Source organism: Myotis nattereri, assembly GCF_964212035.1.
Source record: "Myotis nattereri genome assembly, chromosome: 12".
Lineage (NCBI taxonomy): Eukaryota > Metazoa > Chordata > Mammalia > Chiroptera > Vespertilionidae > Myotis > Myotis nattereri.
The window spans coordinates 64,492,914-64,511,977 of NC_138087.1; the positions used below are offsets into that span (position 1 = coordinate 64,492,914).

At 50.0% G+C, this 19,064-nt stretch overlaps 2 protein-coding genes across 2 annotated transcripts in view; one reads left to right on the plus strand and one right to left on the minus strand.

The window, feature by feature from the left end:
• LOC308528009 (PALM2-AKAP2 fusion protein) overlaps positions 1 to 19,064 on the plus strand; it is a gene marked incomplete at its 5' end in the record, with an annotated part of 68,543 nt that overhangs the window by 35,098 nt on the left and 14,381 nt on the right. The window lies entirely within an intron of this gene.
• Positions 6,921 to 9,908, minus strand: LOC308528272 (uncharacterized protein C9orf152; the record flags this gene model as incomplete). The annotated part of the gene is made up of 2 exons (XM_081103839.1): positions 6,921 to 7,447; positions 9,716 to 9,908. The coding sequence occupies 2 exons, from the start codon at positions 9,906 to 9,908 to the stop codon at positions 6,921 to 6,923; spliced, it is 720 nt and encodes a 239-aa protein (XP_080959965.1).

A 19,064-nucleotide genomic window follows, 5' to 3' on the forward strand; every position in this document is an offset into this window, starting at 1 on the left:
CAAGTGGGACACAGCTTCCCCCAGAGTGATACCCTACCAAATCGCAGCCAACACTGCCAAGACCCCATGGTGCAAAATGCAGCCTGCAGCCAGCCTGGAAATGGCTGTGGGCGCTGGGTAATGACGTCACGTAGCAATGCCCAGCTTCCTCTCCCTAGTAACTTGTTTCCTTGGAATTTCTTCAGCCCAGGAACCTGACTTGCTTTATAGCCAGGTGCAAACATTTTACAGTTTAACCAAATGTTTGTGAAGCGTTTTTGCGTGCCTCATCTCATTTGATCCTCACAGAAGTCATGCAGTAGGTAGATAGGAGACTCAATGGAATCCTATTTTCTTTTCATTAGCCAGACGCGAATAGCAATATTAGAATATTTCTTCTAGTTAATTTCCTTTCAGTGTGTATGAACCCGTGCACCGGGACACTAGTAATGTATTTAACTAAAGGTAAATGATGTTCTTTAATCGTGAGTTTATGAGTTGTTTCAGGAGGGACGTGCTGTCCTGCCAGAGATGCTTAGAAGCAATAACTGAGTTTATGAAATGCATCTGGTCTCAGTGGAGGCTGGAGGGGGAGTGGCATTGAAGGTTGGCCCTGTGGCCGGAACATGCCGAGGGACCAGCTCAATGTAAGCGTCCCCCAGCACAGGGAGACTTTGGGCTTCCAGTGCTCAGGGGCTTGTTGAAGTTTACTAAGCAAACTTGTTAAAATGGCATAGTCTTTTCTAAATTAGGGAGCAGTTCGCCATGTCTCCATGCAAGTGCTTGGGACACTAATGGGGATGTTTTTGGCTTAAAAAAAAAATACAAGAGCCCGGCCGGCATGGCTCAGTGGTTGAGTGCTCAAGAGGTCACGGTTTGATTCCCGGTCAGGGCACATGCCCCGGGGTTGCGGGCTCCATCCCCAATGAGGGGAGGGGATGGTGCAGGAGGCAGCTGAGCAGTGATTTTCTCTCATCATTGATATTTCACTCTCTTCCTCTCCCTTCCTCTCTGAAATCAATATATATATTTAAAAGTCTCCAAGAAGAGACCTACCAAATGTGCCCCATTCATAGTGATCACACATGAAGGCAGGGACAGCCTCTATCATCCATCCCCTGGGTGACTTGCTAAAACAGATTGCCGGGCCTCGCTCTCAGAGTCTCCTAGTCAGTAGGTCTGGGTGTGGAGAGAGAACTTTCATCTCTGACATGTTCCCAGGTGACGCTGATGCTGCTGAACACACTTTGAGAACCACTGAGCTGGACTATCGGCGTGGACTTATCCATGAACAAAGGGGAGCTAAAGGGATGAATAATACATAGTGGGAATATCATCTTTCTGGGTGGAAATAGTCCAAGGCCAAGAAATGAAGGGAAGGTTCAGTCCCTTGAGCATGGCTTCTAGGAAACGGACTGTTCACCAGCTGCAGGAGAACGATCATGGCAGGGGAGGTGTTAAGAAACTGGTGTACGATGGGAAACGTGGAAGGCAGGGGCACTGGGTCTTTCACAGCAACAAGGAAGTGTCTAAAGGGGTGTTTGTGCAGAGGAGGGACGATCGGTGCCTCAAAGCCTGGGAAGTTTCGGTTTTAGGAAGCATGTCCTACCTACGGGAAAGCTGGAGGAAAGTTTATAGGAGCCACGATTTTGAGGATATGCCCAGAAGCACAATCTCAACGGATCAAGAAAATGCTCTGGAGAATGGCAGCTTTGCAGCTCAGTTTATCCATTAGAATCAAAGAGGAAACACCAGGAGGGAGAGAATGCGATGCATCAGCGGTAGATTCAGGAGGCGAAAGAGACCAAAGCAGGGGAATCTCTAGGACCAGATGAAAAGCAACATGCTTCTGTTACATGGGTGGGTGCAGGATAGCCAACAGCTCACATTCACAGCACGTAGAGATGGTGTTGGGCAGGGGAGACAAGGTAACAATGAGGGCGCTGTGGCCTCCCTCCGGTGCCTGCATTTGTGCCTCTGAGGGGTCTAGGGAGAAATTCCTCTGATGTTTCAAAGGCATCTTATCCTAGAGGCGCAAGAACCATTTAAGGAAAAGACTGGCCTTGGCTAAGGAGGCTACAGGCCTGGAACATGACCCGCCCGCATGCCCTGCCCAGTTAGGAATTCATGATCAGACCGTCCTGGGTGGTACATTTCAGTCACTGAGCTTGTCATTCCTGCCATGGACCCCTTCCCCTTCCTCTTCCCCCCAACTTCCCCACAGCTTGTCAGCTTCATTACAGAGTCCCGTTTGGTTCGCATCCACAGGTATTTAGAAAACAATCATGGTTCCCTCTGGCCTCCAGAGACAAGCACCCATTTCACCACCAGCTGTTTCAATTCAAAAATACAGGGTGGGCAAAATACAGTTGTGAGTATATGCAACACAGAGTTTATATTCTTGTATTATTCGTTATTAATTATTGTATTGCTTTCCATACACACAACTAGAAACGTACCTTTGCCCGACCTTGTATGTGAGAGGGGCTTCCCAGCTATGGTGACATAGAAATCAGTGAGGGGACGGAGTCGGAAGAAGTTAGTTTAACATAATAGTGTTAAAAGATCAACGGAGGCATGTTAAGGAATTTAAGAATCTGTTTGAGCACAGATTGATTCACATATTTGGGCCAGCTGTGGGTAGATGAGACGGGGCAGCTAGCAAAGAGAAGTGGACCTCTGGGGTGGGGGGGGGGGGGCGGTGTGCAGCCGGAGCAGGTGTAACCTTCTCCCGGGGACCCCCAGTGCCAGGGGAGCTGCTGGGAGGGGGTCCCTCCTCCGCAGGAGCCGGCGGGGGCCGCCACGTGTCCGCACGGAGCCCGCGGACCGCGGGCCAGGTCAGTGCAAACAGCCCGGGGCCAGGAGACCAAAGTGCACACCAAGAGCCAGTCACATAAAGAGCCTCTGTGTCCGCTCTGCCCTCCTACCCTCGCGCCAAAAGCTGCGGGCACGGAAGGGGGAGGGGTGTCTGAGCTGGAAGACCGTGCCCTCCCTCTAGCCTTAAAGGTATACATCCGGCTGTGCTGGGGCGGGGGCGGGGGGTTGCGGGGAGGGGAAAGGCTGGTAGGCTCTGACTTGAATATGAGATAGACTTTTAAATTCGAATACTTTCACGTGTTCAGAACGGGAATGAAAGCCCTTTAATGAAGGAGAGCGACTGAAAAGTTAGGAAATCAGGCTGAGCCGACGTGCAGGGAGCCTGCCCCCTAGCGGGACGGAGCAGAATTGACAGCCGGTGAGAGCGACCCTCCCGTCCGCACCCTCACCCCACCGGGGCTATCATCGCCTCACTTTACAGCTGGAGCTGGCGCTGCGTGGTCAGTGAGTCCGCCAAGGCCGTGTCTACACACAGGCAGCGCTGAGACGGACGCCCGGATGCACCGGCCTCCAAGCCCCGGAAGACTGAAGCAAGTCTCACGGCAGCCACGCGGGGGCGCTTTCGCTGTGGCTGGAAGGTTGGGCGTGGTGAGGGGGGTGGGCTCTGAGGGGTGACTCCAAGAAGGTAACCTGCCCGATGCAGGTTGTACGGTGCGAGCTGGTTGCTCTCTGGTTTAGGGAAACCTGCTAGGACTGCGGGGAGTGAGGGGCGAGAACCTTAGCTCCAGCCCTGACCAGCAGGGGAGAGACACGCAGAGTCTTACGTAGAGTGAGAGCCCAGATGTAACCTGAGCCCTTTGCCCCAGCAGGTTTGACAGCCCAAGGGCTGGTAAAAGTGTGTGATTGCGAAACGGAGAGATGGTTCCCGGCTCAGGCTCTTGGCAGAAGCAGCCTGTGGGACGGGAGTGGAAGGATTGCAAACTAGCTTTCCCTTGCGTCCTCTCCCTTCCAGCTCCGCCACAGGAAACGCTCAACCCGCAGCCCACCCAGGCCTGGGAGGACCCAGTGCTGGGGACAGGCAGGCCTACAGGGCCAAGGCACACTCACGGAGCTTGCACCTGAACTTGCTAACACCTACCTGGCCTGCCCTGGGCTGAAAAGTTTTCCCACATCTGACATTTCCTCTTGGACTCTGGCCTCTTGAAAACACATCAAGCACGAACTGGTTTGGCTCAGTGGATGAGAGCATGGGCCTGCAGACTGAAGGTCCCCAGTTCATACCTCGGTTGCAGGCTCCATCCCTGTGCCTGGCCTACAGGAGGCAACCAATCGATGTGTCTCTCTCACATCGATGTTTCTCTCTCTCTGTCTCTTCCTCTCCCTTCCACTCTCTCCAAAAAATCAATGGAAAAATATCCTCGAGTGAGGATTAGCAACAACAAAACCAACAACAAAAAGCCACACTCAAGGATCAATGACTCCAGACTGAAGAAGGCGGACTCTCGATGGTGGGCATTGGTGGGAGGTTTGCGATGAGGGGAGTGGCTGTGCAACATCTCACACTGTCTCTCGCCTCTTGAGGTCTGTGCCTCCACATCCCTGGCTATTCTTTCTCCGGCTCACTCCTCTTCAGTGTCCTTTGCTACCTCCTCCTCCATCTACCCCACCCCTTCTGAGTAAGAATTGGAAAAATCCTTAGAGATTCTTCTACTAAGTAAGTTGGGAGTTTTCAGGACTCCTTTGGAACCCTATCTTCTCTCCACACTCTGCATAGGTGACCTCATCTTTTCTCATTCTTCGGAGCAGTGGTTCTCAACCTTGGCTGCACATTAGAATCACCTGGGAATCTTTTTAAGATCCTGATTTCTGGGCCTCATCCTCCGGAAATTCTGTTTCTTTGTTATGGGACGGGGCCACAACATTAGTAACAAAGAGAATTTCCGGAGGATGAGGCCCAGAAATCAGGATTGTAAAAAAGATTCCCAGGTGATTCTAATGTGCAGCCAAGGTTGAGAACCACTGCTTTGGAGAATCTCTGCATACTCATGAGACCTAAATTCATAAGTCTAGCCCAGAACCTAGCCTCATTTATCCACATGTCTATTTGATATCTTTATTTTTGTGCCTCGTGAGTATCTCAAACTCAGTCTTCTTCAAACTGAACTTAGGGTTTTCCTCCAGTAAATCCTACTGATTCTATCTCCAAAGTATATATCAGATGTATTCACATTCTCTCCATCTCCCTGCTTCCACTCTTGCTTGAACTAACAGCATCTTTCCCACTGGAACTTGCCATGGCCCTTTCCCCCTGACATTGCCTCTTAAGGTGACCCTCAACTCATTCTCCTTAGAACAACCAGAGTGATCTGGTTAATTTGCAAATCAAAATAAATTCTGTCTTGTATGTAAATCCCTTAAGGGCTATGTATTGTATTTAGAATGAAACCTAGTACTGTGCTATGGCTTGGCCCCTATCTACCTGTGTTAGCCATTGGTGCTGCTCACTCATGCTTCCATTTCTTCTCTCCTTCTTGGCACGTGGGATGATTGTACTTTCTCATACCATTCACATGGAGATTTGACCATGTGATTTGCCAGCAAAACACAGCCTATCCTGATTGATACACTATATAGTAAGGAGGGTTCGGTGGGGAATCCTTTTAAAAACAAAATCAAAAGACACGGTGTTTTTCAGAAAAATTTCTTGTTTTTCATTAGACTATTAAAAAATTAACAATGAAAAAGAATTAACAACGAGCTCTTATTAGTTATTCACAAAAGGAATCACAGTGAATCTCCACATTGGAGTGCGTTTCTGGATGGTCCAAGGAGCAGGCACATATGTATTTTTGACTTGTAATGACAATCCTGGAAGGGGATAGGCAAGACTGTGCCATGGGGTGTGTGGGGGTGGGGGTAGGGGTGAAACTTTGCGAGAGGGATTGATATGAGGAAAAGGCACCTTAGATGTGTTTAAATATCATTACTGGAGTCAAACATTAACCAGGAAAGACATACTTTACTCCCCATCACACCCAAGTAACACCTGCTGTACTTTCTCTCAGGTTTACAACATCCCAGAAGGACCAGAGTGACCCACATTTGGCTGAAAAGGGAGCAGTTTGTGAGAAACACATTTTCTAAGCAGGAGCATTTCTTTGGCTGCTTCTGCTCAGGCTGCTATCACTATAGATTGTCAGTGACTGGCAGTGTTTACTAATTCAATTGGGAGAGAGGGGAGAGGGAGGGAGGAAAAGAGAGAGACGACAGACAACTAGAAAAGTAGAAGGGAAGGAAAGAAGAAAAGGAAGGAAGGAATGAAAGGAAAGGAAAAGAAAGGAAAGGAAAGGAAAGGAAAGGAGGGAAAAGGGAGTGAGGAAGGGAAGGACAGGAGGAAGTAAATGTGTGATGACACTGGAATGTGCAGTCTCGGTGAGAGGTGAGAGATGTGAGGTGAGAAGTGACCAACCCTTCCAAAGACCCCTCAAACACAAAGTGGTAGGTGGCATTGTTCCACCGCTCTTTACCCAGGGTGACCATACTTTTAGAAGCTCAAGCTGAAATGGTGTGGTCACTACAGTAAACGTAGTGACTTGTAAGTGAGCTGGCCTCCAGGCAGAGCAACCAGAAAAAGCCAATCCTCAGAGCCCATCTTCTCCAGAACATGTGAGAAATCTCCAGAAGATATTGGAAACCAGATTGTCCACGTTCGTTGACTCCGGGGCACTGCTAGGGCATCCCATTGGCCAGGGTCCCTGTTTTATGTTTCAAACTGGTTCCCTGGCTCTAGGGACTGAGCAGGTGTCCTACGGGACCTCCCTAAGGAACGGGCCTCCAGGGCTCCCCAGCAACGTAGCAATGTCTTCCTGTGTGAGCAGAACGGGCTGCATGGGTCAGAGGGAGCTCTTTCATCCTGAACTGTGAGCCATCTGCTCTGGGCAAGCTCTTCTTTTCTGAAGGACAAGACCATGTGCCCACTGTGAAGTTCATTTCCCACAATCCCTACCAGTGGGGTAGCCCCGTTCTGCTCATAGCGAGGGGTCCCCCTGGTGGCTCTGCCTCTGGGTTCTGTGATGAGACCAGAGCTGGCCTCAAGGCTGGGACATCTGGCTGAGGAGAAAGCCTCAGGGGGCGCCATATAAGCCCAGGTTCCGGGCAGCTTGGGAGATCCTGGGCGCTTTCCTCTGGGGAAATGGATAGTGAGCTGGTTTTCCAGGCCGTTGTGGGTTCTTGATGGAGGAAGGACCCTGAAGGCCGTTGTGGAAGCCGGACCTCACTGTCTTTGTTTGGGGATGGTCTACTTGATATTCATGCTGGGCCGCCTCTGGGGTCGTGGTCTCTTGCTGAGTCACCTGCTTGCTTTCCAACAAGCCCGAGTCTCTCTCCTGGGGAAGCCTTTGCTCAGAGCCTGGGAACACGCCTTGGTATTTGACTTGCTGGCCGGCGTCCTGGTGGAAGGTTTGGACCGAGCAGTACATCTGTAGGTGCGTGTGCCATGGAGACCTGGGGACCTGCAGATAGCCACTGTCCGCCTCCTCCAGCATCCCCGCTGCCTCAGGGTCCACCTTGTCCTGGGACAGTGAGTGCCTCCTCTCCTTGTTAATCCAAACAGCACTGACCATGGATTCAGCAGGAGCAGACGTGTTCCCTCCTGAGAAAGCAAGGCACAAGCAGGGTCACCGCTGGGAGGCACCTGGGCAGCTCCATTAAAGAGGGCTACGCCCCAAATATCACAGAGGCCAGGTACCCAGTACATAGCGTGTGTGCACACACATATACAGGGACACACACATGAGCACACGTGTGCACCCCCTCCCAACCTCACACACTCACATACACCCATGCAAGCTGTCTCCCTTTCTCTCTCACACACACAATTATTCATTCCTCCAACAAATATTTATTGAGCACTTATTATAGGTCAGGAATTATTTATCCTAGGTCCTGGTAATACAGCAGTGAACATTGAGACAAAATCCATACCTTCATGATGTGTTCTAGTGGGGGAGAAAAACAATAAGCCAATGAATATAATAAAATTTAGGGAGGGAAACAATGATATGGAGAAAGACGCAAGCGTAATGGAATTTAATAATAGGCCTCAAGTTTTTTAAAATATGTTTTTATTGATTTTTAGAGAGAGAGAGAGAAGGGAGAGGGATAGAGAGATAGAAACATCAATGAGAGAGTGACATCACTGATCTGCCTGCCTCCTGCATGCCCTCCCACTGGGGGTCAAGTCTCGACCCAACGGGGGGCATGTGCCCTGACCAGGAATCGAACTGGTGACCTCTTGGTTCCTGGGTTGACACTCAGCCTCTGAGCCACACCAGCCCGAGTAGGCCTCGGCTTTTTCCTGCATCGGGGGAGTGAGCCGAGGGAGAACTAAGCCACTAGCATTTCAGGCGGAACGAATGTCAAGGAGCGAAGGCACACACGTGGTCACCCATGTCAGGATTCACATACGGGCACCAGCGGGAAAGTCTTAACTTGCGGGCGGTGTGTCCTGGGCCTCTGACCACGGGTTTACCACCCACGGCGAGGAGGGAGGCATTGTGTTCGAAGCAGCTCCTTTTGGGGGGCTGGCCCTTCTTCCCACAGACTCTGCTCTGGGGACACATTGCAGCACCCGCTGCTCCCCTGAACAGCTTCAGGGGTGAGTGTGCGGACCAGTCTCTCTCTTCTTCAGGGGCCTGTCGTTACACTGTGGACCGTGGTCATGGCTGTCGCGCTTGGTGGCAGTGAGGGCTGTGGGGCTGGGTGTGTGGAGGGCATGCTCCTACAGGAAGCAGGCCTGTGACCAGCCTGCAGTGGCCCCCGGACTGTCAGTGCAGCTCTCGGGAGCATTCTGGCCTTTGCCGCCTGCGGGAGGCCCAGGAGGTGACAGTGTCTGGCAGGCGTGGAGAGCGCTGGGGGACGGAGTCAGGGGCAGCCCCTGCGCTCCAGGCCTGGGAATCCAGGAGAAACAAGGGCCCAGGCGGCCACGTCTGCAAAGGCACTGTCCCGCAAACACTAACTCCGGTGGGAATTCTGAAGACTGTTCCTGCTTCGGACCCGCGGTACCGTTTTCTTAACTTACGGCTGTGTGTTCTGGGATGGAAACCTTTACAACATGGAACCTTTACAGATACTCAGAGTGCCCTGTGCTTCTCTGAGAACAGAGGAGGTGGGGGCGCGATGCTTCCTTAATGCCCCATCCTGACGGTACCAATGCCCACGGCCACTCCCAGGCACAGCCTTGACCTTTCAGGGACCTTCCCACCTCCTGGGGCCGGTTCCTCTGGGAGAGGTGGAAGGACCAGGGTCTCACAATCGCTTGCTTTCTGAGCCTGGTTCCTAACTTCCTCCCGCAATGAAATCGGGGTTCCCACAGGAGCAGGCTTCACCCCTGGAGGGGAGGCGGGCTGCTGTGTCTCCTTGCACCTCCCTGGCTGCTGTTTGAGGCTGCGATGAGCCAGCTCCCCAGCCAGGGCTCCTCCAGGGACCCCGAGCTCTGCGCTTCCCCTGGCCGGTGCCCGGGCTGTTGGCGATGCCACATTTCCTGGGTTTGCAAGAGGTGCCTGGTAAGACCCAGCCAGGAAGCAGAGCTCCCATCTCCCCACCTGGCCTTGCAGGGGCCAAGTCTGTGCACCAGGCAGACCTGTCCAGCAAGATGGGAACAGAGGAGCCGAGGCCAGGGAACAGCAGGCTGCCGGCCAGGTGCCTGGGTGAGGCCTGGCTCAGGGGGCAGGGGCTCGGAGCCCTCAGAGCTGCCCGCACCAGCCTCTCTATTTGGCTCTGACTCCAGCGTTTCCACTCTCCCCCATCAGGAGGGCAGGCCAGCAGAGCCTGGGCCCAGTCCTGCTTAGAGCTGTGGACACCCCCCCTCACCCCCCGCCCCCATAGCCAGGCCCTCCTCCCCCGGCTGCTGCGCCCCTACCTTTCGGGAGCACCACGAAGTGCGCCTGGGCCCTCTGCTGCTGCCTCAGGTCTTGGTACTGGGCCCGCAGGAGCTGGATGCTGGGACGGGGCCCTTTCCCCAGGGCCCGAGCCCCCGAGCCCTCAGCCATGAAGCAGGACCCCAGCAGCCAGAAGTGGGCAGGGCACAGGCAGGGGCAGGGCAACCCTTTCATCTGGATCCGGGAGAAAAGCAAACACTGCTGGGCGGGGTGGAGTGGGGAGGAGTGGGGGGGGGGGCTGGGGGAAAAGGGGGGCGGGGGGGGGGTGAGGAGGGAGGGGAAAGAGGACTGGGAGGAAAAGGGAGGGAGAGGGAGCTATTGGGGGGAGAGGGAGTGAAAAGGAGCAAAGTGGAGGGAAATGGAGGGAAATGCGGGGCCCAGTGGAAAGGTGGAGGAAGGGGTAAAGCAGGGAGGAGGGTTGGGGGTTGGTGGGAGAGAAAGACCAGTGAGGGGAAATGGGGGGTGGGGATGTGGCGGGGAGGGAGAGTGGGGGTGGAATCGGGGAACAGGGAAGGAAAGAGTATGGAGGAAGAAGATAGTGGGGTGGGGGGTTCATGGATGAGAAGACGGGGAGGTCGGTCGGGCAGCAGGAGAAGGAGTGAATGGGGTGAGAGATGGAGGGTTACAGGGGTGAGGGAAGGAGGAGGGGGATAGAGAGAAAGGCAGGCACCGTTGCTCAGAGTCCTTCTGGGGCTCCAAGGGGCTTCGTACTCCAGGTCCTTCCCTGCTTGGTCCTGAAGTTGGGACTGCACTTCCGAGAGCCACAGCGAGGTCTCCCAGCTGCTGGCAGAGCTGCAGCTGAGCCGAGTGGCTGCCTGGAATGCCGAGTGCCTGCCGCTCACACCTCTTGGCCTGGGACCTGGGCGCTCGCTCATCAGCAAACCTGTCGGGTGGGTTGGTCTGCAGTTGGAAAAGGAACACCCCGTGCAGCCTCGCACAGCTGGGGCCCCGGGAAGGTGCCTGCGGCAGCCAAGGCCCAGAGACACCAGCCGCCAAGGGGTCCCCCAGGGGTCCCCTCAGCCCAGCACACGTCTCAGGAGCAAGCCCAGCCCCACTCCGTCCCCCCTCTTGGGGACAGAGCCAGGGGAGCCCAGGCCCCCAGCCAGCCCACCCTTATCCACCGGATGCAGCCTCTGCGCTCTCAGCATTCTCCAGCCAAGCCCTGCGTTGTTTGTCTTGCCCCCAGCCAGGCGCTCCCTCTCCCTGTGTGTGCTCTCTGGACCTCAGACACTCTGGCGCTCACCCCAGCTTTGACTTACTCTTGCTCCATTTGGACAGTGGAGTCCCTGTCTGTCTTCTGAGAGAGCAGCCTGTGCTTCATCTAACAGGTCTGCTCACAGGTCCACCAGCTCTCACTGGAGAGTAAAGGAAATTAGACAGAGGATCCACGTTCGCTCCTGCCCCAAAGACCAGCTATTGCAGTGGCTGAGCATCGACCTAGGACCCAGGAGGCCACGGTTTGATTCCCCATCAGGGCACATGCCCGCCCGGGTTCCAGGCTTGATTCCCAGTGGGGGGCGTACAGGAAGCAGCCAGTCAATGATTCTTCATCATCTCTCTCTCTCTCTCTCTCTCTCTCTCTCTCTCTCTCTCCCCCCCCCTTCCTCCCTCCCTCTCCCTTCCTGTCTGAAATCAATAAAAAATACATGGACCTGGCCGGTGTGGCTCAGTGGATAGAGCGGCCAGCAGACTCAAGGGTCCCAGGTTCGATTCGGTCAAGGGCATGTACCTTGGTTGCGGGCACATCCCCAGTGGAGAGTGTGCAGGAGGCAGCTGATCGATGTTTCTCTCTCATCGATGTTTCTAACTCTCTATACCTCTCCCTTCCTCTCTGTAAAAAATCAATAAAATATATTAAAAAAAAATACATGGGAAAAAAAGATCCACTATTGGATGAGAGTTGAGTGCCCCTTATCCCCAGTGCACTCCTCCGGAGAGAATCACTCCGCCTGGAGGCCCTGTGACCTGAGGCCAGCCATCGGGAGGGGGACTCAGAGGCTGGAAGGAGGAAGGTGTGAGGGAGACGGTCTGAGAACCGGAGGCGAGGAGAGCGAGGGTACAGTGGGGGTGGGACAGGTTGAGCCCTGTCCTGGTGGAGGACTTCCATTCCAAGCGCGTCCCACTGGAGACTCCAGGGAAAGCTCAGATTACCCCGATCTTTACCTGTCCCTCGTCCCCTCTGTGTCCAGCACCTCCCAATCACTAGTCTGCTTTCTGCTTCTATGGATTTGCCTCTTCTGAGACTTTGGATAAATAGAACCAGACAAAATGTGACATTTCCTGCCTAACTCCTTTCACTCTGCCTCGTGTTTTCAAAGTTCATCTCGGTTGTAGCACAGATCAGCACTTCATTCCCTTGAACAGTGAACAAATATTCCATTGCAGGGCAATACCTTTTGTTTATCCATTCATCTGCGGACGGACATCCTGGCTGCTGTGAATAGCATCTTTGTGGCTAGTGCTGCCCGGAGTATTTTGTTTGAATACCTGTCTTCGGTTGTCTTGGGTGCTCTACCTAGAGGTAGAATTGCCGAGTCATGCGGTTTTGTGCGTTGTTTGAATTGCAAAACTTCCTTGATGATATTAAAAGCTTTCTGCGTCTTATGTGGAGTGCTTTTCTGTGGACGTGCCAAGAAGTCTGGCCTTTGCATGTTAGTTGGTTCAGGTGTTTGGTTTTTGGAAAGGAGATAATAGTTTATAATTTCTCACCATGTGGAAACGAGGTTTTGAGAAGCAAAGATACCTTCTGTCCTTTATATGCTTATTTTCCCAACACCACTATTGCAAATGCATGAAAAGTGCATTGTGAAAAATGCATAAAAGTTTCCCTAAATTTGTTTGCTGCGACTCAGAAGAATTATTACCTATGCAATTACTGCTTTATGTAATAATTGTATCAACTCATTAAGTGAATCTTAGAGGCAGAGTAGTGATTATGTGTCTGGAGTCTGCAGCCAGGATACCTGAGTTTGAATCCTGGCTATGCCATTTACTGGTTGTGAAATCTTGGGCATGTTTCCTAACATAAGAAGCAGCTCTGGCCCTGGCCTGTTTTGCTCAGTGGGTACAGCATTGGCCCACAGACTGAAGGGTCCCAGGTTCAATTCCAGTCAAAGGCTCAAACCTCGATTGCAGGCTCTATCTCCCACCCCAGTCAGGGCGTGTGCGATAGGCAACCAATCGATGTGTCTTTCTCACATCAATGTTTCTCTCTCCATGTCTCTATCTCACTCTTCCACTCTCTCTAAAAAACAAAAATTCAATGGAAAAATATCCTTGGGTGAGGAATAATTAAAAACAAACAAAAAACCACACCACACACACACACACACACACACACACACACACACACACACAAAAGCAGCTCTGTGCCTCAGTTTCCACATCTGTTAAGTGGAGCTAATAACAGCAACTTAGAACTGTGCTTGGAATGAGGTCAGCACTATATGAGCATATTTTGAATGTAAATTCACAAATTTGTCTAAATAATTACCAATACCCTTAATCAGCATAATCAACAACTAAATAAAAGTAGAACTTCTTCTAAAATCTTACTGATTTTAGTTTTGACAATGATCCAGACTCACTAATCAGGACAGAACAATAAATTAAACACACATTATCCTCATGGAACTTCCAGTTCAATGTGGGACAGAAATGAAAAACAAGTTAACTAACTACTACAATTAATTAGCAACATAAGCAAAAGATGATTGGGAAAATAAATTTCCTAAGAAATTCCTTGGTCAAATATAAATACATTTTGGTTTAATCACATTTAAAAATGAAAAAAAACAAAACAAGTTAATAACAATTTGCCTAATTATAACTTTGATGTGGCTAGGTGAAGAGATTACAGTAAATAAATAAAGTTATGCATATAAGGTGTTTGGGGGAGTTCCTGTCCCTTAGAAAGTGTGCAAAAAAAGGTATCTTTTATTACTTATTATTCCAATAATTATAATTTATCAAGTTTTTTGACCTGTAAAAAACCAAAACAACCCATCTTAAAGTTATGTGCCCTCTAGTGGACACTTTGAGTCATAGCCAGACAAACAACTGCGTGTTTTCCCATGTTTCAGCTGCTATTCAATGAGCTTCTACTCTTGGGCTGCCCTGCACCGCACTCCACAGGCCTGTTACACAGACTCGGGGAAGAATAGAGAACCTAACCTCTCAGACTTCTGGCTGGACTTACCTACCGCTATCCGACCTGTAAACGTCGCCCTGTCTTGTTACCCGGGCTACGAGCTTCTACTTAGAATGTCGTCATCCAAGGGGCAGACCCCAGCTCTGTCGTTCACCTACACTGTGGGCGTCAGAATACCACGCTCAGATCTAGTACGTGTACCAAATGCCAGGGAAATTTACGGAAAGTCCTATGGTTCTTTGCTTCTATTTCCACCAGAGATTTCCATGCATGTAGGTCTTTTGGAAAATGACTGTTGGAGCCCAGGAGGTTTTGCTCATGACCCCTGGGCTTACAGAAATCAGCCAAGTGAGAGTTGTTCAGCTTGGCATAATCTCCCTGTTGAGTTTTCACCTTTAATTAGCCCCTTTCTGATATTCTAATGGACTATTTTTGTGTTTGGGTGGATAGGACCTCTCCAGGGCCAGTAAGGCCCCAGGTGTTAAAACATCAGAATAAAAAGACAAGCTTAATACACGTCGTGTGAAGTAATTTTCTGTAAAGTATATTTTTATTGATTTCAGAGAGGAAGGGAGAGGGAGAGAGATAGAAACATCAATGATGAGAGAGAATCATTGATTGGCTGCCTCCTGAATGCCCCCTACTGGGGGTTGAGCCCCCAACCGGGGCATGTGCCCTGGCCAGGAATGGAACCATGACCTCCTGGTGCATAGGTTGACTCTCAACCTCTGAGCCACCGCGACCAGGCACAATACTGTAATTTATGTCATGATTAACCAATGGAAAACCATCACCACCGTCGACGAAAGAACGTCCAAACCTAGAGGACGTTTTATAAGAGTCCAGGCCACATTTTGAGAACATGCCCAGAAGCAAGAGCTCAACAGATTGAGAAAATGCTCTGGAAAATGGCCGTTTTGCAGCTTGTGTTGTAAATTTTGGTCACTGAGCTTGTCAGAGCTGCATTACACTCCTCCCTCCTCCCCACAGCTTGCCAGGTTATCATGTAGCCCCTTTTTTGTCTACACCATTAATTTGAAACACATTTGTGTTTTGCTGGAAATAATCTCATGTATCAAAAGGGTTAGAGTCTCTTTTCCGTATCATTATCCAACAAACACAGTCACACTCCAGAGGTTTTGTCCTTTCTGATTAATTTGCTGGTTTCATGGCTATAATTTTCTTTATCTGGCAAGGTGCAGCCCAGAGCTACACTTGTCACCTCTGAATTATGTATTTGACATGAATAATCCTCTTTCCCACCTCCATGTTTTCATTAATCACTAAAGGATCATTTAGGAAGCAATAGGAAGTTGCAAGCATTTAATCTGACCTGAAGTTCAAGGTGTGCATTCGATAAGAATAATTATTCATTTTCACGAGAAATTAAACCTTCATTAATAAATAATTTATAATGCTTATTTCTAAATTTTACAAGGATGATGTTCAATATCATCTTAATTTTCATTGTTCCTCGTTTTTAAAAAGTTAAGCAGCCTTCTTATTTGGAGTTTTCTATTTGTCCTTTTCAGTTTTTCCTCTCCTCTGTCATCATTATATGATCTTGACTCACATTCATTTCAGTGACCCAAAGGATTAAAAAATGATGTGTAGCTGTTTCCAAACATGCAAAAATGTAATAAAATTTAATCTAAAAATGTAAATCAGGAGTTAGAAAATAAAAAATCAGAATGGTCTCACATTTCCAAAAATGATTTTTCTCTTTATCTGTTCAAAATTGCTTCGAAAATTGAGGGATGAAAACAGAGATTATTCATTAAAGCTAAAATCTTTACTTAATTTGGGAAAATTAAATCTTATTAAACCTTTTTTTTTAATAAAAAAAATAAAACTCACTTCTAGTGTCCCATGTCCATCTATTTGCCAATGTAAAGGATTATAATTTAGTCCCACCTTTCACGTGTTACATCTAGGCCTATATATTTATATGCAAATTCAAGAGTGAGATGAATTGTTATTTGCAAAACGTCCCTGGGTTGCCAGGTGCGACTGTTGCAAACACTACAGTAATTACTGGGTAGAACTGAGCTTGGAAACCCAAAGGGAGGCCCGCAGGAGTCTCTAATGACAGGAAAGGGTACGTGGTCATCCAGGCTGAGAGGAGTGCACATGCTTTTTCTCTGACCTATTGCTTCTCCACCCTAAAGGCTGGTAGACAATCTCCCCCATCAACAGCTTCCCAAGTATGTCGAAGCTGAACCCGTGATAGATTGCCGAGACCCAGACCAGCTCAAAACCTAGGCTTACTGGCGAACAGCAAGGAGAATGAATTCTCTGAAGGCAGCCGATGTGTTTTTACTGGTTTTACCGAGGCTCATCCCAGGGCGTCCCTTTTGGTGAATGTATGCACGTACTTCTTTGGGGCTGTTCACTCTGGTAAATCCTTAAAGTCGTTTTTTCATGTTTATATTAATACCGGTAGGTAATGATTGACTCCTGTAGGCCCTACTTCCAAAATACCTCTCACTTCTCTAACGTTAGTGTTGTGAGAAGCACCTGGAGAGAGCGTATTTAAAACGCAGATCAGAGTCCCAGCCCTAGAAATCCTAATTACCTGCAGGCCCAGGGACCTGCATGGGGGAGAAGCTTCCAGGACCTCACTCTAAGAAACAGGGGTCTACACCAGCACCCCCTCTTCAACGCCTCAGTAAAGACACAGGCCCTCCAGTTTCTCACTGCAGACTCCCCACTGACATGCCGCCCTGGGGCATGTTAACACTGATTCTCATCACCAGCTGTATCTTGAAATCACCTGGAGAACTTTCAAATATTGACTGACGCCTGCGCCTCGCCCACAGCGCATGAACCCAGCCTCTGGGAGTGGGGCCCCAGCTACCAATGTGATTTTAGAGCAAACGCAGTGGTTTTGACTGTGCAGCCAGGGCGAGTGATTGTTCTAATTCACCCGCTGCCTCCCTTGCTCTTTCTCACCCTGCCTTCGCGCATTCTAAGATTTCTTCTTGCCTAGAGCAGAGCTGCCCAGCCTGAGTCCCAGAGAAGCCACGCGGACCGCAGGTGTGGCAGGAAACCCTGATCCGCTGGCCATCAGCCTGGCCCGTGGGCTCCAGCTGTGAGTAGTCCCGCCCCCAGCTCCTGGGACGGTAGGTAGCTCGGGGCTGGCTGGCGGTGGCTCTCCTCTCCCCTCCGGCCCCTGTGATCTCCGCTGCCCACTGCAGACGAGGTGCCAACTGAGGTGCAGAAGGAGAACAGGTCCCAAGTGCCCAGGAAACTTAACACTAAGGTATGGCCGGCTGGGAAAGGGGGGTGACGCGGGCTGGGGTGGGTGGAAAGACCAGCAGAGCCTGATGGTCACTGGTGTGCCCTCTGCATGGTCCCAGGGTGACGACTCCAGCAGTGCGTGTGTATTCTGAAAACCAGTGGCAGTATCATTTGAAAAGATTTGATTGGAAAGCATGAAAATGGATTTGAAACCGACTGGCATCATTACATTTTAACAGTAACTGTTCTCTCTTTTTAAATGTCATTTCCATGCTGATGGTTACGGTTGCTTAAAGATTTATCACCTACTTGTGGGGTTCAAGTTTGGGGTTTCATTGATGGTCACTAGCTATGATGCAAAGAGGAAAGTTTAAAAGACTTGGTTAGAAATTGTTGTGTAGCAAATATAACCCGTCAGAAAAAGTCCCCAGGTGCTAGTGGCAACTTATCTACCTGACTTCCAAGGGTTCAATGGTATAAAAGTTGTGAACTTGTTTACCCCCAAACTCCACCACGTGGGTGAAAAGTTAGGCCACCAGCTAGAAAATGCTTGCAACCTAAAATCAATAAATGACTAGTACCCAGAACAGATGAAGAATGCTGAAAAATCAGTAAGAAAAGGATGAACAAGCAATCGGAAAAGAGGAAAAGACTGGAACAGGTGCTTTCACAAAAGGGAAAATCTGAGCAGCCAAAAACATACTCCATATTAAAATGCCCCACATCACTAGTAATGCAAAATAAAACAAAATACAGTTACCTGCCCACTAAATTGGATTTCATTTCACTTACATGTATAAGTCTGATAACTACGTATTGTTGAGTTCGTGGCATAACAGGAACTCTTATTCTTATAAGCACCTTATAAAACTGGCAATACCTGGCAAGATTGAGAAAATGCCTGCCCTACTCTCTGTGTGGTTCACGGACCAGCAGCACTGGCATCACCTGAGAGCTGAAAACTGCAGGCTCTCAGACCAGAATCAGAGTCTTATGATTTTAATGCGTCAGAATCATTTTAAGGCCTCCAGGTGCCTTCAGTGCCTGCCTTCCTGGTTGAGAGGCAGTCTCTTTCATTACCTGCTGGAATCTACACCAGGAGCCCTCTCTACATCTTCAATGTGTTCTTGGAGCATCACCTCCTTCCTTAATAGAAATCTCCCAAGGTTTCCCCCTCCTAACCTTTTATACTCCAGGCCTAGTCCATGAAATTCGTGCATGGGTAGGGTCCCTAGGCCTGGCCGGCAATCAGAGCTGAACCTTCCAGCTGCCAGTCGGGGACCCCCCTTCCCCAGCTGGTGGCTGCTGGCCGGGGCCTCCCTTTGTTCCGCACCACCCCCTGGTGATCAGCAGACGTCATAGCGAGCAATTGAACTCTCATCTCCTGGTCGAACTCCCAAGGGGACACTTTGCACATTAGCCTTTTATATATATAGATACCCCAGAGTCAGGAGGTGATTGGTTTTTTTGCTTGACTTCTAATGACTCTTACAAACCACTTCTCCTTCCTGCAAAATCTACTCTTCTGAAACTCATTTATATCCTTACTAGAGGCCCGGTGCACAGATTTGTGCAGTGGTAGGGGGTGTGACCTGCGGGAATTGCCAGCTGTGGGACACTGGCTCATCCCAGTCAGCTGAGTGGCTGCAGACCCACCCTCTAAGCAGACAAATGAGGAAATTAGTCTGAGCTGATATTTCGGGGTAATGTATTGAGTAAAGGCATGTTCTGTGTTCTGGAGGAACCTGGCAGAGAGCTTTGCACCCCAAAGCCACTCAGTGAATGTCCTTGATGTGTGCTCCAGGATCCTCAGCCATCAGGACAACCTCCCCAGGGGGTAGGGGAAGGTCCCACAGTCACATCCCCTCTTGCCATCTGCCTATGCTAGCTCCCCATGCTCTTTCTAGAACACATCTTAAAGGGCCTGCATCAGCTGGTGG